Consider the following 22,676-nt stretch of genomic DNA (forward strand, 5'->3'; position numbering starts at 1 on the left):
TATGCATGCCTCTTGACAGACATTTTAAGCAGCAGCTTTAGTCCACAGTTATTTAGATTTGGAAGATAAAGTTTTTTGTCAGAGAATAAAGCTATAGAAGCCATCAAAATCTGGCCTCCAGATTTGTGGCACATATAGTACAGGAAAAACTCTAAAATATATACATATATTCTTTATATATACACTACACACAGAGGCATCTCTTTTTGCATCTGTAAATGCTTAAAATCTCTACTGCTTTCCCTTCTCATGCATTAATTTCAAGCTTTTCTTACCCCACAGCACACTAAGATGGACCTATTTATTTGTCTTTTTCCTTCTACGCTCAGTCCCTTTCTCTGCATTCAGGGCTCTCCCCTTGTCTGCACCTTTTGGGAATTCTACACTTTATAATGGGAAGTAGCAAACAGACACTCTAACTAATGTCACCTCCATTTGGTGCATGAATACAATGAAGGGCAGAAATTACAACATAACACTGTTTTAAGGCCCGACATAACTTAATACTATGTCAAGGTCCTGCTTCCCAGAAGACTGGGATCAGCACCACATTAATAATATCTATATTGCTGCTGATGCCAGAGATAGTATAAACTTCAGTGGTTCAGGGACTCAATTGTGTGTTACAGATTTGCCCTTTTTTCCTCTCTTCGTGCTGCTCGTATATCTTGAGTACACTCTCTATTGTATATCAAGCTTCATCTCTATTTTTTCAGTAACATTTTAGAATACACTGCAGATATATAAAAGGTTGCTTCAAAAGATGGAAAGAGTACCTCCCATTTCCATTGAGAAAAAGAAAATTGCAGCTAAGGAGATTTAGTTTAGATGTTAAAAATTTTAACAGTAAAAACTGAAAAATTGATAGAGATTGCTTATCATTAAAGCTTTTACCAATAAGTTAGACAGCTTTCACGTGCTGTCAAGAATGCTCTTGATAAAATTAATGTATTACTGGGAGATATATTAGATGATCTCCTCAAAGTCCCTTCACATTTCCTATTTTCAATGATTATTCAATTCAAATATTTTAGTCACGATGAGCATTTTCCATTCTCCATTATTCCACGTCATATTATCTGAATTACTATAGAGACAATGAACAGACATTTATTACCATCAAGGGCTTACGTAACTTTTTTTTTTTTTATTTAAATTTCTTAGCAATGCCATCTGTTTTGAGGACTCAGACTCCAGTAAAGTATTCCAAGAATTGCTTTTAAAAGGGTTAGTTTTCATAATGGATTATGCATCAACATCACAAGTTTTTTAGGTACTCAAATGATTTCTTGCAATCAAATTTTCCTTATTGATCATTCAGCTAATATTGGAACTATTGGCAGAAACAATGATGTTATTGTATTAGTAAAAATGTAGCATTAGCGACCTGTGGTTTGTAATCTTCGGTTACCTTGGTACCCAGATGATTTGTCAGTCTGCGAGGAACAGAATAGTTATTACTAGAGTTCATAACACCGGCTGTCTCATGGTCCATTCGAGCAGCAGAACCCTAAAAATTTAAACAACAACTCAGTATAACACAAAGTCTAACTGCAATGCCAACTATTGCCTAAATCAGTTTCAGCCTTGGATGATGAAATCATATTTATAATAATGAACTGTCAGCATGTATTTTGGTTAAGTTAGGTCCCCCCACCCCGACATAACTTAGATGTCACTGTTAAACTGGGTTTTATTATCCATTTTTCCCCTAAATTCAACCTCAAAAAAGTTATATTTTCAATGGAAATCTTTTATAATTATTTTCACCAAGAAAAAGGAGAACTGGACTTGGCAACAAACCGAATTATGATTTTTACAGAGGGAGAAAAAAGTAGCCTCTACTTTTAGGTCAGATTATATAGTGAGTAGGAATAAGCCTGTACTACCTTCAGAACACCATCAATATGCAGGAATTGACAAGGAAAGAGATTCATCTTGACAAGGAGTAACCTACTTGAACTTGTCTTTATCAAAAGGAAATCACAGGTGGATGAATCTTCTATTTTTTAATGAAAAGCTATAAAATAATGCTGACATTATTTGCTGTAATTTCTCTAGAAACTATAGTAGATAGCATGTTTCTACCTATTGTAACAACACCCAGTTATTAACATCTTTGCCCTTTTTTAATCTATTTTGTGTACTTACATCCCCCCCGCCCTTTTATCTTCTCACTCTCTTCTTTGGAGTGGTGTTTTTGGGTGTGGGTGTGGGTGTGTGTTTAGTTCTTTCTTTTTCTCTGCTTCCTGTCTGTGAAGCTTCCTTTACTATGTCCCTCTCTCACAAGAAGATTCCATTCAGTTTGGGGCACTTAAAATACATTTGAATAGTATACAATTTAAGGGAAAATTGTTCTGTGTGTTTCATTGCTGTACTGGGTGAGCTTTATTTTGTCTCAAAATTGAGCTGAGTGCCTTCTTATATTGAAGTTTGCCCAACATTCCATTGTCCTGAGCCTACATCACTGTATTAAGTGACTTTTTCCTGTATCAGCTCTAATAAAAGGAAGACACAATTTCCTAAGAGTTCTTAATCCTTTTATATATACCTAGGTGAATATGTTATCCACTGTGATCAGAATAGGTGGTAATATGATAAATATTTATCTGGAATCATATGTTTGTCCTCTTAACAAAACAGCCCAAATAAAAAATAAACTCTGGAAGTTGAAAAATTACTTCATATTCTAACTGTTAAACACTAACTGTGAAGGAATCACAGAAGCACTCCCACAAAAATCATAAATATTACAGGACCATATCAGTGACATTTAAAAAGTCATGTACAAAATAATGTATACTATTTTAAAGACACGGGTCTTTTAATCTACTGACTTTTAATTTCTGGTAGAAATTATAAAAAATAACAGAAAAAATCTAGTTAAACTGGAATATTTAAACAGACTCATTTCATTCTCCATTTGAATCCAGAACATTTAATGCATATTCCAGAAAAAGTATTAGCATAGGATACTAAATAAGTACAATTAGAATGATTTAAATTCACACATTATTTATTCCAATATATATTTCCTATGTAAACAAGCACTTCTTTTTGCTGTTATGGATGGGAAAATTTGAAAAACGTAAAGCTTAGAATGAAAACTATATTAGACTTCCTAAATTATTTCACTTTAATAATCTGCAGTGCTGTGAATATGGGAAAGAACACTGAGATTTTTACACTGAATGATCCATTAATATCATCTTGACCTCAGACTACATTCAGAGTTTCGTATATGTACATGCCAAAATTCTCCACTCTTAAGTTCAATATGCTCATTTTATCCAAGAAGGAAAAAAAGATGCAAGTTTGGAGCACTACCAATTAAAGTCCAGCGTAGTGTGAACAGAAACAGCATACTTTTCCTATTGTTTCTAAAAAATGGTATCAACTTTGTTCCAAATAACTATTTCCTTCAAAGCCATCATTTTTGGCTTTACTGCTTTGAGGATGCCAGGAGGACCAAATTAAATGCAATTACCTTTCTTACTGGCTCCTAAAGACTGATCTGAAAGAAGGAGTATAAGAAATGTGTAGCCATTCATCTGAGAAACTGGAAAATGACAAAAGGATGTACATGGACCCTTCTTGTGTAGAACCTTCTCTTTCCAAATCTTTTCCTATCCTTCTACTTCATCTTGTTTTCTCTTTTTATACTTTCCTGCCTTTCACTTGTTGTTTGTTGTACTATACTTGCTATTTACTCTGTCAATCAGGTTGTGTTCCCTATTTTGTGGCATGTTTTATTAATAAAATAGAATACCTCATTGAATTCCTTTATAAAATTTGCAAAATAAATGTTTGAATAAATTTCACTACAGTGGCAGAATAGTGAGCATAATGGAACAGAAGAGAAGAGAACTGTAAGATGGTACAGAAAAGGACATGGCTGAATCCTGAAAAATCCTTTCTTCAATTAGCAAATTTTCAATTAGCATTGCTTATATGACTGCAAAACCAATTAGCCCCAAATTATTCAGTTAAAACTTTTTGCACTCCACTTAATAGTGATTGCTCAAAGAAACAAAGTATATTGAGCTGGTTTATCAGAAATAAATGCTGTGCCCAATCTATTAAGCCTTCTGTCTCTGGACTTGCCCTAAAAGTAAATAATGCCCAGATGTCTTTTAGAACACAGATTCAGAGCCCTGGATCTATCAACCTCCAAGAGGAAAGAATACAAATGTTTTAAATATTTTAACGAGGCAAAGTTCAAAATTGCTCAAATCCTAAAAATAAAACCTCAAATGAAGAATGAATGGTCTACTTGCATAATGTCTACCAAGGCATATGAGAGAGAACACCTTCTTCCGTCCTTGTAAAATCTCTGTTGTCCAAAATAACTCCTGATTCATATAATAAAGAAAGAAAATACAGCCACAATTCATCAATTATTTAAATATATTATGCTTTCAGCCTCAAAACAGTGCTAAATTATTTTTTTTCCCAAGTGTCCTGGTTTCAGCTGGGATAGAGTTAATTTTCTTCCTAGTAGTTGGTATAGTGCTGTGTTTTGGATTTAGTATGAGAATAATGTTGATAACACACTGATGTTTTTAGTTGTTGCTAAGTAGTGTTTACACTAAGTCAAGGACTTTTCAGCTTCCCATGCTCTGCCAGGTGCACAAGAAGCTGGGAGAGACCATAGCCAGGACAGCTGACCCAATAAGGCCAAAGGGGTATTCCATACCATATAACGTCATGCTCAGTATATAAACTGGGGGGGAGTTGGCCGGGGGGCAGCGATCGCTGCTCGGGGACTGGCTGGGCATTGGTTGGCGGGTGGTGAGCAATTGCATTGTGCACCACTTCTTTTGTATATTCTTTTATCATTATTGTTATTTTCCCTTTCTTTTCTGTCCTATTAAATTGTCTTTATCTCAATCCATGAGTTTTACCTTTTTTTTTTTCCGATTCTCTCCCCCATCCCACTGGTGGGGAATGAGTGAACGGCTGTGTGGTGTTTAGCTGCCTGCCAGGTTAAACCACGACAGTCCTTTCTGGCGTCCAACGTGGGGCACGAAGGGTTGAGATAACGACAGATCCGACCAGAGAGTGTTAAAACAAATTTGTTATAACCATTCATTATGAGGTTAATAGTCACTGGTCTCAATGTTGATTTATTTGCTCTCAGAGTTGTTGTGCTTGTTCTCATAGTTATGTTATGTAACACAAAAATTGCTGTATATGTTCCCCGTTGTGCTGTTTATCATCTCTGGGGGCTGGATTAAGGTTATCATTTTGCTGTATTGGGTAACACTGGCTTATGATATGATAAAATTACTGGTCGAGAGACTAATCTGGTATTTGTACTCATCATTGCCATTATCTCCATACTTTGGGAACCATCTCTTGGAAACTATTAACAATTACACTCTTTACCTTTTCTCCTTGGAGAACCAATCTATGGGGGAGACAAGGGGGGACACTTTCCCCCGCTCCTTCACCTTCCCCTCTTCCTCCAGGCTAGTTACAATAGCTCTTGAGGATTTTGAATATCCTTGGGATGTTCAAGCCAGCATGTTCCTACTGCTATGTCTCCTGAATATGGTTCACGCCTTGTCTAAGGTTAAACAACTATTTAAGAATACCACGCAGAGATCTGCCCCGAGGCTGGATAGTTATGAGTGGCAGGGTGTGTGGGAGAGTATGGGCAAATGCCTAGGAGGGTGGTCACCTCCAGTGTTTTGGAGCTTCACCCCTGAACAAGTGCAGAATCCTGAAAAACTACTAAATATTTGGAAAAAGTTGTCACCCTGGCAATTCCAGAGAGACCCAGATTACTGCAATGTGCTGGGGCCTGGCCCATGCCTACCGAGCCCTGTTCAACACTATTCAAAACCCTCAAGGGGAAGAGAAGGTCTCTGGATCTGATGACAAAACGACGGGCACTGCAGCTACTGTAACCCCCGCAACAGGCACTGCGGCTACTCCAAACCCCACGACAGGCACTGCATCTGAACCACAGCACCAACCCGTACTGGTATCAGTCGCCCCAATACACAAGAAGAAATGCTGGAAGGGAAAGTCAGCTCATTTAGTAAGGGAAGAAACTCTTCCCATACTAAGGGAAGAAGTGGACAACGCAGGCTACTACATAGCAGGGCCATCATGAGAACAGGAGGAGGAAGAGGCAGAACTCATAAACAAGGAAATAATCACCCAATCCCTGTCCCTGAGTGAGCTGCGAGATATGTAAAAAGATTTCAGCCATCGTCCAGGCAAGCACATTGTCATCTGGCTGCTCCAATGCTGGAATAATGGGACCAGTAGCCTGGAATTAGAGGGTAGGGAAGCCAAGCAGCTGGGATCCCTTGCTAGGGAAGGGGGCATTGAAAAAGCGATTGGACAAGGGGCACAAGTCCTCAACCTCTGGAGGCGACTCCTGTCAGGCGTGAAGGAAAGGTATCCCTTCAAGGAAGATGTTATATGCCACCCAGGCAAGTGGACCACCATGGAGAGATGTATCCAGTACCTGAGGGAATTAGCCATGCTGGAAGTGATTTATGATGTCCTGAACAACGAGCAGTTATCCAAAGGTTCAGATGAAGTCAGTGCACACGACCCATGTGGCGGAAGTTGGTACAGAGCACACCATCATTGTATGCCAAGTCATTGGCAATAATGACCTGGAAAGATGGAGAGGAACAAACAGTGGATGAATTGGCTGGCCAACTCGAAGAAAGCCTCTCTTCCTCCCTATGGGCCTGTGTCTCGGCTGTGGAGAAACTGTCCCGGGAGGTCCAGCAACTCAAAGAGGATATGTCCTACGCCCCACCTGCATGGGCCAGTGTCTCAGCCATAAGGAGCAAGCGTCCCTCTGCTCAAGAGAGGAGATATGGTGGGTACACACCCCGGGGCACCCTGTGGTTTTACCTGCGTGACCACAGAGAGGACATGTGGATTCGATGGCCTGGCACATCAGACCCACAGGAGTATAAGGCTCTCATAGACACTGGTGCACAGTGTACCCTGATGCCATCAAGCTATAAAGGGGCAGAACCCATTTGTATTTCTGGAGTGACAGGGGGATCCCAAGAGTTAACTGTATTGGAGGCCGAAGTGAGCCTAACTGGGAATGAGTGGCAGAAGCACCCCATTGTGACTGGCCCAGAGGCTCCGTGCATCCTTGGCATAGACTACCTCAGGAGAGGATATTTCAAGGACCCAAAAGGGTACCGGTGGGCTTTTGGTATAGCTGCCCTGGAGACGGAGGAAATTAAACAGCTGTCCACCTTGCCCGGTCTCTCAGAGGATCCTTCTGTTGTGGGGTTGCTGAGGGTCAAAAAAAACAGGTGCTGATCGCTACCACAACGGTGCACCGGGGGCAATATCGCACCAACCGAGACTCCCTGATTCCCATCCATAAGCTGATTCGTCGACTGGAGAGCCAAGGAGTGATCAGAAAGACACGCTCACCCTTTAACAGTCCCATATGGCCAGTGCAAAAGTCCAATGGAGAGTGGAGACTAACAGTAGACTATCGTGGCCTGAACGAAGTCACGCCGCCACTGAGTGGTGCTGTTCCAGACATGCTAGAACTCCAATACGAACTGGAATCAAAGGCAGCCAAGTGGTACGCCACAATGGATATCGCTAATCCCTTTGGCGGCAGAGTGCAGGCCACAGTTTGCTTTCACTTGGAGGGGCGTCCAGTACACCTGGAACCGACTGCCCCAGGGGTGGAAACACAGCCCTACCATTTGCCATGGACTGATCCACACTGCACTGGAACAGGGTGAGGCTCCAGAACACCTGCAATACATTGATGACATCATTGTATGGGGCAGCACAGAAGAAGAAGTTTTTGAGAAAGGGGAGAGAATAGTCCAAATCCTTCTGGAGGCCGGCTTTGCCATAAAACGAAGTAAGGTCAAGGGACCTGCACAGGAGATCCAGTTTTTAGGACTAAAATGGCAAGATGGACGTCGTCAGATACCAATGGATGTGATCAACAAAATAACAGCCATGTCCCCACCAACTAGCAAAAAGGAAACACAAGCTTTCTTAGGTGTTGTGGGCTTTTGGAGAATGCATATTCCAGATTACAGCCTGATTGTAAGCCCTCTCTATCAAGTGACCAGGAAGAAGAACGACTTCAAATGGGGCCCTGAGCAACAACAAGCCTTTGAACAAATTAAACGGGAGATAGTTCAGGCAGTAGCCCTTGGGCCAGTCCGGGCAGGACAAGATGTAAAGAATGTGCTCTACACTGCAGCCGGGGAGAATGGCCCTACCTGGAGCCTCTGGCAGAAAGCACCAGGGGAGACTCGAGGTCGACCCCTGGGGTTCTGGAGTCGGGGATACAGAGGATCTGAGGCCCGCTATACTCCAACTGAGAAGGAGATATTGGCAGCATATGAAGGGGTTCGAGATACTTCGGAAGTGGTTGGCACAGAAGCACCGCTCCTCCTGGCACCCCGACTGCCGGTGCGTGGCTGGATGTAGAGGGTTCCCTCTACACATCATGCAACCGATGCTGCGTGGAGTAAGTAAGTGGGTCGCACTGATCACACAACGGGCCCGAATAGGAAACCCCAGTCGCCCAGGAATCTTGGAAGTGATCACGAACTGGCCAGAAGGCAAAGATATATCCCTAGAGGAGGAGGTGACGTGTGCTGAAGAGGCCCCACTGTATAACAAACTACCAGAAAACGAGAAGCAATATGCCCTGTTCACTGATGGGTCCTGTCGCCTTGTGGGAAAGCATCGGAGATGGAAGGCTGCTGTATGGAGTCCTATACGACAAGTCGCAGAAACTGCTGAAGGAGAAGGTGAATCGAGTCAGATTGCAGAGGTGAAAGCCATCCAGCTGGCCTTGGACATTGCTGAACGAGAAAAATGGCCAGTACTTTATCTCTATACTGACTCATGGATGGTGGCAAATGCCCTGTGGGGGTGGTTGCAGCAGTGGAAGCAGAACAACTGGCAGAGCAGAGGCAAACCCATCTGGGCTGCCGCATTGTGGCAAGATGTTGCTGCCCGGGTAGAGAACCTGACTGTAAAAGTACGTCATGTAGATGCTCACATACCCAAGAGTTGGGCCACTGAAGAACATCAAAACAACCAGCAGGTGGACCAGGCTGCTAAGATTGAAGTGGCTCAGGTGGATCTGGACTGGCAACATAAGGGTGAATTATTTATAGCTCGGTGGGCCAATGACGCGTCAGGCCATCAAGGAAGAGATGCAACATATAGATGGGCTCGTGGTCGAGGGGTGGACTTGACCATGGACACTATTGCACAAGTTATCCATGAATGTGAAACGTGTGCTGCAACCAAGCAAGCCAAGCGAGTAAAGCCTCTTTGGTATGGAGGACGATGGTTGAAATATAAATATGGGGAGGCCTGGCAGATGGATTATATCACACTCCCACAAACCCACCAAGGCAAGCGCTATGTGCTCACCATGGTGGAAGCAACCACCGGATGGCTGGAATCATACCCTGTGCCCCATACCACTGCCTGGAACACCATCCCGGGCCTTGAAAAGCAAGTCCTATGGTGACATGGCACCCCAGAAAGAATTGAGTCAGACAACGGGACTCATTTCCGAAACACCCTCATAGACACCTGGGCCAAAGAGCATGGCATTGAGTGGGTCTATCACATCCCCTACCATGCACCAGCCTCTGGGAAAATTGAACGATACAATGGACTGCTAAAGACTACGCTGAGAGCAAAGGGTGGTGGGACATTCAAGCATTGGGATACTCATTTAGCAATAGCCACCTGGTTAGTCAATACCAGGGGATCATTCAATCGAGCTGGCCCTGCCCAATCCAAACCCTTACGTACTGTAGATGGAGATAAAGTCCCTGTTGTGCATATAAGAAATATGCTGGGGAAGACAGTCTGGGTTACTCCTGCCTCGGGCAAGGGAAAACCCTTCCATGGGATTGCTTTTGCTCAAGGACCTGGGTGCACTTGGTGGGTAATGCGAAAGGATGGGGAATTCCGGTGTGTACCTTAAGGAGATTTGATTTTGGGTGAAAATAGCCAATGAACTGGATTGTATGATGTTAATTGCTATATGATACTGTATGTCATCACTTCTATGGTTGCTATATGTCACATCAACAGTATTGCAGTAAGAATCACCCAGATTAATGAAGAATGAACTTTGATGAAACCGAGCAAAGTACAATGATGATAGAGCCCGACAAGCGCAGTGTTAATGGAACCAGAACTGGCTTCAGGATGCAACAATCCAACACCACACTCCATCTCTCCTGCCCTGAAAGACTGTTATGACAGATGGAGCCCAAAGTCATGGACTAAATGAACTCAACGGACATTTTAGAGGGATGGCCCATGGACTAAGGGAATGATATCTGTATGTATATATCAAAAGGCAGGAAAAGTGGTGGTGATTAGTTGGGATGTACTGGAAAGTGTGGGACCTGGTCATGACATAGATGGTATAGAATAAGGGGTGGATATTGTCCTGGTTTTGGCTGGGATAGAGTTAATTTTCTTCATAGTAGCTAGTATGGGGCTATGTTTTGCATTTGTGCTGAAAACAGTGGTGATAATACAGGGATGTTTTAGTTACTGCTGAGCAGTGCTTACACAGAGTCAAGGCCTTTTCTGCTTCTCACCCCACCCCACCAGTGAGTAGGCTGAGGGTGCACAAGAAGTTGGGAGGGGACACAGCCGGGACAGCTGACCCCAACTGACCAAAGGGATATTCCATACCATATGACGTCATGCTCAGTATATAAACTAGGGGAAAAGCTGGCTGGGGGTCCACTGCTCGTGGGTCCGCTGCTTGGGAACTGGCTGGGCATCGGTCGGCGAGTGGTGAGCAATTGCATTGTGCATCACTTCTTTTGTATATTCTTTTATCATTATTATCATTTTCCCTTTCTTTTCTGTCCTATTAAATTGTCTTTTTCTCAACCCATGAGTTTTACCTTTTTTTTTTTCCCCCGATTCTCTCCCCCATCCCACTGGCTGGGAATGAGTGAACGGCTGTGTGGTGTTTAGCTGTCTGCCGGGTTAAACCACAAGGCCAAGCAATAAAGCTGTCATAAGAATTAGAGTGAGAGCCTCAAGCAACTGTTCAGATATAGCAGAGAGAACTTAATTCAAAATGGTGATCAAATATCTTTCAAAAGCAACAGTATGGGATATGCTTACCGTTAAATTAAATTAAACACTCAAGCTAAACAACAATTTATATTCTTTCTGATAAATCTTCTTGTACAGGATACTTTCAGAAGGATTTAAATAGTTCTTTTTCTCTAAAGTAGCACAAATATTTTACACATGAATTAAACTATCAAATTTATAGTGTGAAGTTTTAAGAGCCCAAATTACTAATGTGAATGTCTCAGCTACAGTTGGAGATTATGAAGTGAATGAACATTAATTAGTGCATGATAAATAATTAAAGTATTTTTAGCCAAGAAAGAGGTCCCAAACTTAATATAAATAGATAAGTAAAGAAGAATTTAATGTAGTCCTCTAAATACAGTGCTAATGTGTTTCACTAATAAAAGGAATGACAATGAAAGATTATTTAAAAGCATTTATATAATCCTTCAGCATACTTCCAGGAGATTATCTCATTGATAATACTGTTTCAAAGCTTTATCTAAAATAGTATTAACAAAATATTAATGATAAACCTGCCATTTGATTATTTTCGTTTTTAAAATCACTGATATTTCAGTGATAATTTCTCAAGTGAAATTTTGAGCAATTTCCCATAATTAAACCATACTTCTAATTTTACAGTTCACCTAGAATAAAATACATTTTCTATAGTCATTCTTTTTATTTGTTTCTTAGTACTAGTCTCATTAATAATTTAAATAAAAGAAAACGGCTCCTTGCATTATGGAATGTTTACACTTCATCCTATTAAAACATTTCTTTCTAATAAATACAAGAAATTTTCTCACTTCCAGATGGAATGAAGAAAAGTGTTAATCTTTTAAAAATGAACAGGCATGCAAACACAATAAGGTATATACCAAAATATAATATGTTCTATCAACATAGAAAATAATCAATTTACCTGACCAGTACCAGTAGTTGCTATGCTGATTTCTGCTGTTCCTTGACCTTCATTGTGCCTCTCTGTATCATGGGAACCCGCATCATGCTTGCTTTGAGGTGCCCTCTGTTAATACAAGAGTGTAATAAGTTATATACAGAAATGAAGTACACTTTAACATTCAAAGCTCTCTAAACTATAAATGCATCAATGCTGTATCTTCACAAAGCCATTGAGTAGTGCTTTGTATTTCATAACTCAGCCTCAAAAATTAACAGCTGAGACAGAGTGTCTTAGAAAAATTGCAATATGAAAGCAAAGCATGTCCTCTCAGGATTATAGTCCTGCAAGACAAAGGATTTGCTGTGAGACACAGAAACACCATTCTATACCAGCTGTGCTCACATCACTATCAGAAATGTAACAGAATTGGAGCAAAAAAACTCTTCTCTGCAATGTCATGTGATCCATGCATTTACTTGGAGACAAGGTGTCCTGGTTTCGGCTGGGATAGGGTTAAATTTCTTCCTAGTGCTGTGTTTTGGATTTAGTATGAGGAGAATGTTGATAACACACTGATGTTTTCAGTTGTTGCTAAGTGCCCTCCTAGTCCAAGGACAGCTCCCGTGCCTACTGACTGAGCTAGGTACACAAGATGGGAGGGAACATAATCAGGACAGCCAGCCCAGCTGGCTAATGGGGTATTCCATACCATGTGACGTCATGCTCAGTATATGAAGGGTAGGCGTGATCCAGGAAGTACCGATTGCTACTTGGTTATCGGTCAGCGCGGGTGGTGAGCAATTGCATTGTGCATCACTCATTTTGTATATTCTATCATTATTATTATTATTTTCCCTTTTCTGTTCTATTAAACTGTCTTTATCTCAACCCACGAGTTTTTCTCACTCTTACCCTTCCGATTCTCTCCCCGTCCCACTGTGGGGGCGGGGGGTGTGAGTGAGCGGCTGCGTGGTATTTGGCTGCCTGCCAGATTAAACCACGACAGTCCTTTTTGGCGCCCAACGTGGGGCTCGAAGGGTTGAGATATTGATAGATCTCACCAAAGTGTGTTAAGGCAATGTTATAAGCATTCATTATATTGATTGGTCACAATGTTGATGTATTGGCTGTCAAAGTTGTGGGGCTGGCTCTCAATGTTGGGTCATGTAATACCTTGCTTGCAGTATATGTTCCCTTTTGTGCTGTTTATCATTAGTCGGAACTGGGCCAAGATTATCATTTTGCTGCTGTTTTATGAGGTGATAAAATCATTGGTCGTAAGTCTAATCTGGTATCTGCACTCAGCACTGCCGTCATTTCTGCACCTCGGGAACCACCTCTTAGAAATTATTGGTAATTGCACTTGTTCCTCCTCGGAGAATGAATTTAAGGGGGAGACAGGATGGGACACTTTCTCCCACTTGTTCATCTTCCCTTCCATATCGTCAGAAACTCCTTTTTCTTCTATCCTCTTCAGGAAGATGTCCACAATATTCCCTGAGAATTTTGAATATCCTTGGGATGTTCAAACAATCGTGTTCATATTGCTATGTCTCCTGAATGTGGTTCAGGCCTTGTTTAGGGTTAAACAATTATTCAGGAATACTGTCCAGAGATCAACCCTCAGGAACAAGAAAAGAGGGAGGGCAAACGGCGGTGCCTCGTCGGGGCGGGCGGAGCGGCAGGTCCCAGGGGCAGCTACAGACACGGTGACTACTCAAAACCCCACGACAGGCACTGCGGCTACTCCAACCCCCGCGACAACCCCTGTGGCTACTCAAACCCCAGCAACAGTCACGGTAGCTTCTCCAACCCCTGCAACAGGCACTGCAGCCACTCAAACTCCCGCAACAGTCACTACAGTTACTCCAACCCCCGTGAAAAGCACTGCAGCTACCCAAACCCCAGCAACAGGCACTACAGCTGAACCAGAAGACCAACCCTTGCTGGTATCTGCTGCCCCTGTACAGAAGAGGAAAGCTTGGAAGTGGAGGTCAGGTCGTTTAGAAAGGGATGGTGGAAGAGCAGGGACATCACGAGGAGGGGAGGAGGAAGAGGAAGAACTCATAAACGAGACGGAAACCACCCGATCCCTATCCCTGAGTGAGTTGCGAGATATGCGGAAAGATTTCAGCCGTCGTCCAGGCGAGCATATTGTTACCTGGCTGCTCCGATGTTGGGATAATGGGGCCAGTAGCCTGGAATTAGAGGGGAAGGAAGCCAAACAGCTGGGATCCCTTGCTAGGGAAGGGGGCATTGACAAAGCAATTGGAAAAGGGACACAGGTCCTCAGCCTCTGGAGGCGACTCCTGTCAGGCGTGAAGGAAAGGTATCCCTTCAAGGAAGATGTTATATATCGCCTAGGCAAATGGACCACTATGGAGAGAGGTATCCAGTACCTGAGAGAAGTAGCGGTGCTGGAGGTGGTTTATAGTGACCTGGACAACAACCAAACGCCCAAAGATCCAGATGAAGTCCAGTGCACGCGACCCATGTGGCGGAAGTTGGTATGGAGCGCACCAGCGTCGTATGCCAGTTCATTGGCAGTACTGTGCTGGAAAGAGGAAGAAGCACCAACGGTGGATGACATGGTTAGCAATCTCTGGGAATACGAAGAAACTGTCTCCGCCTCCCTTGTCTCGGCTGTGGAGAAACTGTCCCGGGAGGTCCAGCAACTCAAAGAGGATATGTCCTACTCTCCACCTGTACGGACGAGTATCTCAGCCATTAGGAGTCATCGTTCTTCTGCTCAAGAGAGAGGATATCGAAAGTACACACCACGGGGCACCCTGTGGTTTTACCTGCGTGACCACGGAGAGGACAGGAGGCAGTGGGATGGAAAACCTACCTTGACCGTAGAGGCATGGGTACGTGAGTTGCAAGGAAAAACAATCACACAAGGGGGTTCTCCCAGGAAAAATGCTGCTCCAGTTTTCAGGAAAAACCTGTCTCACGACGGTCCAGTTTCCAGTGAACAGTTCCCCAGACAGTGTAGAAGGGCTGATCTTACTTTTTATTGTAACGAAGGAATTCTTGACTCGCGTTTGCAAGAAGTGAGTAACAACTACTATGACCAAAATTAGAGAGGCCCTGCCTCCGGCCAGGTGGAGGAAAGGGACAACCGGGTTTACTGGACTGTGTGGATTCGATGGCCTGGCACATCAGACCCACAGGAGTATAAGGCTCTCGTAGACACCGGTGCACAGCGTACCCTGATGAAGCTATAAAGGGGCAGAACCCATCTGTATTTCTGGAGTGACAGGGGGATCCCAAGAGTTAACTGTATTGGAGGCCGAAGTGAGCCTAACCGTGAATGAGTGGCAGAAGCACCCCATTGTGACTGGCCCAGAGGCTCCGTGCATCCTTGGCATAGACTACCTCAGGAGAGGGTATTTCAAGGACCCAAAAGTGTACTGGTGGGCTATTGGTATAGCTGCCCTGGAGACGGAGGAAATTAAACAGCTGTCCACCTTGCCCGGTCTCTCAGAGGACCCTTCTGTTGTGGGGTTGCTGAGGGTTGAAGAACAGCAGGTTCCAATCGCTTCCACAACAGTGCACCGGTGGCAATATCGCACCAACTGAGACTCTCTGATTCCCATCCATAAGCTGATTCGTCGACCGGAGAGCCAAGGAGTGATCAGCAAGACTCGCTCACCCTTCAACAGTCCCATATGGCCAGTGCGAAAGTCCAATGGAGAGTGGAGACTAACAGCTGACTACCGTGGCCTGGACAAAGTCACGCCGCCACTGAGTGCTGCCGTGCGAGACATGCTAGAACTCCAATACAAACTGGAATCAAAGGCAGCCAAGTGGTACGCCACAATGGATATTGCTAATGTGTTCTTCTCAATCCCTTTGGCGGCAGAGTGCAGGCCACAGTTTGCTTTCACTTGGAGGGGCATCCAGTACACCTGGAATTGACTGCCCCAGGGGTGGAAACACAGCCCTACCATTTGCCATGGACTGATCCACACCGCACTGGAACAGGGTGAGGCTCCAGAACACCTGCAATACATTGATGACATCATTGTATGGGGCAACACAGCAGAAGAAGTTTTTGAGAAAGGGGAGAGAATAATTCAAATCCTTCTGGAGGCCGGTTTCGCCATAAAACAAAGTAAGGTCAAGGGTCCTGCACAGGAGATCCAGTTGTTAGGAATAAAATGGCAAGATGGACATCGTCAGATCCCAATGGATGTGATCAACAAAATAACAGCCATGTCCCCACCAACTAGCAAAAAGGAAACACAAGCTTTCTTAGGTGTTGTGGGCTTTTGGAGAATGCATATTCCAGATTACAGCCTGATTGTAAGCCCTCTCTATCACGTGACCAGGAAGAAGAACGATTTCAAATGGGGCCCTGAGCAACAGCAAACCTTTGAACAAATTAAACAGGAGATAGTTCAGGCAGTAGCCCTTGGGCCAGTCCGGGCAGGACAAGATGTGAAGAATGTGCTCTACACCGCAGCTGGGGAGAATGGCCCTACCTGGAGCCTCTGGCAGAAAGCACCAGGGGAGACTCGAAGTCGACCCTTAGGGTTCTGGAGTCGGGGATACAGAGGATCCGAGGGCCGCTACACTCCAACTGAGAAGGAGATATTGGCAGCATATGAAGGGGTTTGAGCTGCTTTGGAAGTGGTTGGTACTGAAGCACAGCTCCTCCTGGCACCCCGACTGCCGGTGCTGGGCTGGATGTTCAAAGGGAGGGTCCCCTCTACACATCATGCAACCGATGCTACGTGGAGTAAGTGGGTCGCACTGATCACACAACGGGCCCGAATAGGAAACCCCAGTCGCCCAGGAATCTTGGAAGTGATCACGAACTGGCCAGAAGGCAAAGATTTTGGAATATCCCCAGCGGAGGAGGTGACGCGTGCTGAAGAGGCCCCACTGTATAACAAACTACCAGAAAACGAGAAGCAATATGCCCTGTTCACTGATGGGTCCTGTCGCCTTGTGGGAAAGCATCGGAGGTGGAAAGTTGCTGTATGGAGTCCTATATGCCAAGTCGCAGAGCTGTCACATCCACTCAGAGAGATCACTCGATCAACACCAGAAATAGGGCTTTATATATTTCCTTAGTAAAGCAAATAGAATAACTGAGCAGAATACTGTGTAAAGTGTCCAACATCATCCATTAATTTGTTTAAAATGTTTCAGTTTTTCAGAATGACTTAAACCATTCTGTCCTTGGAACTGGCTTGAAGTCTGAAATTCAAAACGTATTACCTTATCTCCAAAGCAGGATTATTCTTATAATATTAGTTTTGATGCCAAGCCTCATTTTTCTGGCTCAGAGGCTACTACCATAACAGAAAATACTCTCTTGTATCCCTCTTATTTCATTTGCATAACTTTACTTGGTTTATCAAATTCCATTTCTATGGGGCTTTACAATTTTTATGAGCAGTCCAGTCTATGACAGCATAGTCTGCTTCATCTTGCTTTATGCAATTTTCTCTGTAACATCTAGCATAAACATACTTCTCTTCAATGTACATATACTAAAACTTCTTTCATTACCTGAAGAAATGGTGAACACACTCATAGAGTACCACTGGCATGCACTCTTAATTTGTTTTATTCCTATAAAAACATTAGTCTCAAATCCAGAAAATATTTAACATCCAACAGGATTTCAGAAACCAGTAACTAACTGATTAAATACATGTTGTGGTGGTGCATTCTGCCCCCCCCCCGCCCCCCCCCCCCCCCGCCTTCCTGGGCCGCTCCACAATCTCAGAAACTCCTGTTAAACCTTGGCCTTGGGGTAATGAGTCAGGTGGTGAAGCGAAGTGCCCCTCTACCATATCAGGAACTCTTGCGTAGCTGAGGTTGGGGAATGTACCGATTGTACCAGAAACTTCCGCTGCCTGGCCCAAGTGGAGGATGAGAGTGGGGATAATTGTCATCCCCTGATACCCTTATCTGAGTCGTAGCTCAAGTGGAACAATACCATTGTTACTGAAACCTTGAGAGTTTTGACGGATGACTAAAGTCAATCATCTTCCAACCCTATAAACAGTGGTCCGAAGTGAGACCCTTGGAGCTCTCCTGGACCGCAGCGGGCTGCGCCCAGAATTTCCCTCTGAGATGAATGCTCCTCAGAGTTTGCAAACTCTCAAGTTTGCAATATTCGGAGGACCGTCACCAGCTGGCACGGGACCTGGGCTGAGACATTCCTCGAGGCTCAACCCTTTGCCCATTTAGAAATGCCAAGACATTTTACGTGAGTATTTCACTGAACTCGAGGGGGATTTTTAACAGGTATATCTTTGCATATTTATCCATCTTTGCATCTGTGTGCGTGTGTGTGACTTGATGGAAGTACCTGCTAGCAAAGATAGTCTGCTAAAATCTTATGATCTATCTTAAGATTGTAAATGAACCTTAGACCGCTGCTAAACGCACATAATCCCTTAGACATATACCGTTGACCAAGTCTGGGACTAGGGGTAGATCCAGCCGAGTCTTCTCTGCACCTCGTGACTCAACGGGAGGGTCTCCCTTAACCTTTTCGTTCTCGGCCTCTGTATAAATCATCCCAACTCAGTTCTAACATGATACCCTGGCTTTGGCTGGGATAGAGTTAATTTTCTTGCTAATAGCTGGTATAGTGCTGTGTTTTGGATTTAGTATGAGAATAATGTTGATAACACACTGATGTTTTAGTTGTTGCTAAGTAGTGTTTACATTAGCCAAGGACTTCTCAGCTTCTCATGCTCTTTTCCTTTGTATGCTTCATCCGTGTAGTAAGTGACAGAGTGAATCTTGTCATCGAACTCTGTTAAGTCGCGCTTTTATAAATTTCTATTAAAATCACTTTCTGCTAATACCTTTGACAGTGATTCTTTGAGCGGCCTCTAAACCACTCTTTTGCAACACATGTGAAATAATAATTTAGAAATAAACATTAAAAAATGAAATCTATACAGTTTAAGTAATGGAAGAAGATACTTCAAAGAACACAGGAACATTAAACAAAGTAATAACATGAAAAAATTGAAACTTATATTTAGTAACGTTTTCCTTAATATTATATGTTTAAGTATGGAAGATGAATAACCACAAGGCAAAACTCTCAAAATATTTTAGGAGATACAGTGTTGCTATTCTTTTAAGCCTTTACCATCTCTATCAGTGTGTATGAAATTATATTGTTATTGCTGCTAATACAATGACTAAAGAAATTTTGGTTCCCAATACAACAGCAGGACCCAGTCAAGATAAGCCCTGTTGTACTATGTGCTGAATACAGTATAAGGACTCTCCCTGTCTCAAAGTACTTTCAGTCTTTAGTATAGTATAGCATAGTATAGTGATGTGATGAGTTTGACATAAAATCTAGATCTAAGCCTCCAATATAACACAGGACAGAACTTTCTAAACAGTGATTAGATAACAATAATTTTTAATCCCATGAAGAAAGTAGCGTTCAAAGCATCTAGAGGCGAAAAGCTGAACTGTGCATTAGCAAGGCTCTGAATCACTGTGTTGCCCAGTTGATGCTATTTATATGTTATTCTTCTAAGAACAGTTCCGGGTCTGGGGCCTGAGGAGTGGGGGGGAGTAATTTATTAAATAGTTTTGATGCATCTAGAGAACAAACAGGGATCTATTTCATTCCCTGACAACATAAGCAGAACTCTATCCTACGTTCTCTGTCCCTCTATTCCCAGTCACATAAGTTTTTTGTTTACTACATGCTATTTATGAAAGAGGTGGCTTCCCATTTCCAGAAAAAGCTCTCAAAAGTACGCCATGACAAAAAGCAGTCAACATAACACCCAAATTAATTTATCATTATAAAGAAATTATTTACAGTTACTACCAGGGTTCACCTCACCTTAAATGCATGTTTGCAGTCACAACATGCATAAACAAGCACATACTTTCCTGTCATATGAGTCATCAGCAGGGCTTGAATGTGAAACATTCAAGTTCACAGAAAAGACTTTTTACCACTTTCGTTACTGGAGTAATTTGAAGTGAGAAGCTGTTCACTTTGTGCATACTGACCCAAAGGAGTTAACAATAACACACAGCCAGCAGATAATTGGTATTTATTGAAAACTGATTCTTCTACTTCTTCTTCTTCTTCTATTCATCTTGGGAGTCTTCCAATTTACAACAAGGACATGAGGGAAGACCCAGGAAAACTACAGACCTGTTAGTCTCACCTCAGTACCTGGAAAAATTATGGAGAAGATCATACTGGGTGCTACTGAAAGGCATTTAAAGGACAATGCAATCATCAGGCACAGTCAACATGGGTTCACAAAGGGCAAGTCCTGTTTAACTAATTTGATATCCTTCTACAATTAGGTCACCTGCCTAGTGGATGAAGGGAAGGCGGTGGATGTAGTTTTTCTGGATTTTTGTAAGGCTTTTGATACTGTCCCTCACAGCATCCTTCTGGACAAGTTGTCCAACTGTGAGACGAGCAGGTTCACGGTGCGCTGGGTGAAGAACTGGCTGGACGGAAGGGCTCAAAGGGTTGTAGTGAATGGGGCTACATCTGGCTGGCGACCGGTCACCAGTGGTGCTCCTCAGGGCTCAATTCTAGGACCAGTTCTGTTTGCTATTTTTATCAATGATCTGGAGGCAGGAGTTGAATGCACCATTAGCAAGTTTGCTGATGATACCAAACTGGGAGGTGCTGTTGACTCTCTCGAGGGACAAGAGGCCTTGCAGAGGGATCTAGATAGATTGGAGCTTTGGGCAATCATCAGTGGCATGAAACTTAACAAGAACAAATGCCAGATTCTGCACCTGGGATGGAGTAATGCTGGACTCAAGTATAGATTGGGAGAGGAGTGGCTGGAGAGCAGCCCTGCAGAAAGGGATCTGGGGATCGTGGTTGACAGCAGGCTCAATATGAGTCAGCAGTGTGCCCTGGCAGCCAAGAGGGCAATCCGCATCCTGGGGTGCATCAAACACAGCATAACCAGCTGGTCAAAAGAGGTGATTATCCTGCTGTATTTAGTGTCGGTGCAGCCTCACCTTGAGTACTGTGTGCAGTTCTGGGCCCCACAATTTAGGAAGGATGTGAAGGTCCTTGAATATGTCCAGAGGAGGGCAACAAAGCTGGTGAAAGGGCTGGAAGGCATGTCCTATGAGGAGCGGCTAAGGACTCTTGGGTTGTCTAGTTTGGAGAAAAGGAGGCTGAGGGGCGACCTCATTGCTCTCTGCAGCTTCCTGAGGAGGGGAAGTGGAGAGGGAGGTGCTGATCTCTTCTCCCTGGTATCCAGTGACAGGATGTGTGGGAATGGTTCAAAGCTGCATCAGGGGAGGTTCAGACTAGACATTAGGAAGCATTTCTTTACCAAGAGGGTGGTCAAACACTGGAACAGGCTTCCTAGAGAGGTGGTCGATGCCCCAAGCCTGTCAGTGTTTAAGAGGCATTTGGACAATGCCCTTAATAACGTGCTTTAACTTTTGGTCAGCCCTGAAGTGGTCAGGCAGTTGGACTAGATGATCGTTGTAGGTCCCTTCCAAGTGGAACTATTCTACTCTATTCTATTCTATTCTATTTTTTATATATATATATATACACACACACATAAGGATGACTCAAATATATTTTATAACTTTTTTAAAAAAATATATATAACATTACGGTAAATAAATTAATATTCATCTCTGTCAGACTGTGAGTTAGTGGTTATAAAGATAGCATGACCACTACAAGTATGTCTCTTCTTTGCATTATCTTTTAACACTGAAGGTAGGACTTGTGGATGAAAAAATATAGGTGTTGTGGTTTAACACGGCAGGCAGCCAAACACCACGCAGCCGCTCACTCACACCCCCCGCCCCCACAGTGGGACAGGGAGAGAATTGGAAGGGTAAGAGTGAGAAACACTCATGGGTTGAGATAAAGACAGTTTAATGGAACAGAAAAGGAAGGGGGGGGGAAGATAGAACAGAAAAGGGAAAATAATAATGATAATGATAGAATATACAAAATGAGTGATGCACAATGCAATTGCTCACCACCCGCGCTGACCGATAACCAACTAGCGATCGGTACTTCCTGGATCACGCCTACCATTCATATACTGAGCATGACGTCACATGGTATGGAATACCCCGTTGGCCAGCTGGGCCAGCTGTCCCGGCTATGCTCCCTCCCAGCCTCTTCCAGAGCATGGAAGCTGAATGTCCTTGACTAGCAGAGTACTTAGCAACAGCTAAAAACGTCGGTGTGTTATCAACATTCTTCTCATACTAAATCTGAAACACAGCACTAGGAAGAAATTTATCTCTATCCCAGCCAAAACCAGGACAATAGGCTACCAACCACATCAGCTAAAGAACCACAGAATGTAAACAACAACAGACTGTAATCTCTACATGTGGTACAGCATCTAGAGAATGGCACACAGGTCCAGTGCATTAAACAGAAAGACCAATTCTGGGTCATGATTTTTGAAGAACTGTGAAGCAGAATGAGTGAACTATGATTCTGTTATCTCAAAAGCTGGCTGTGTTCTCTTGCATGAAGAGGCCTTACAGAAGTTCTCATTTAATCATCCCTGAAATGGATGAATAACAGAATCTCATACATGCAATGTGATGACTGTGAAGTGCACAAGAAATATTAACATTGGTGTGGTGGGTTGACCTTGGCTGGCTGCCAGGTGCCCACCATGCTGCTCTT

At 43.3% G+C, this 22,676-nt stretch overlaps 1 protein-coding gene across 1 annotated transcript in view; it reads right to left on the minus strand.

Moving 5' to 3' along the window:
• The window catches only part of LOC142074732 (adenomatous polyposis coli protein-like), a 185,265-nt gene that overhangs the window by 22,520 nt on the left and 140,069 nt on the right, over window positions 1-22,676 (minus strand). Inside the window, exons 9-10 of the mRNA XM_075135569.1 lie at window positions 12,032-12,136; window positions 1,412-1,510 (exon numbers count right to left, since the gene is read on the minus strand). Coding sequence (XP_074991670.1) covers window positions 1,412-1,510; window positions 12,032-12,136 — 204 coding nt within the window. The remainder of the gene's footprint in view (window positions 1-1,411; window positions 1,511-12,031; window positions 12,137-22,676) is intronic.

Source organism: Calonectris borealis, chromosome W, assembly GCF_964195595.1.
Source record: "Calonectris borealis chromosome W, bCalBor7.hap1.2, whole genome shotgun sequence".
Lineage (NCBI taxonomy): Eukaryota > Metazoa > Chordata > Aves > Procellariiformes > Procellariidae > Calonectris > Calonectris borealis.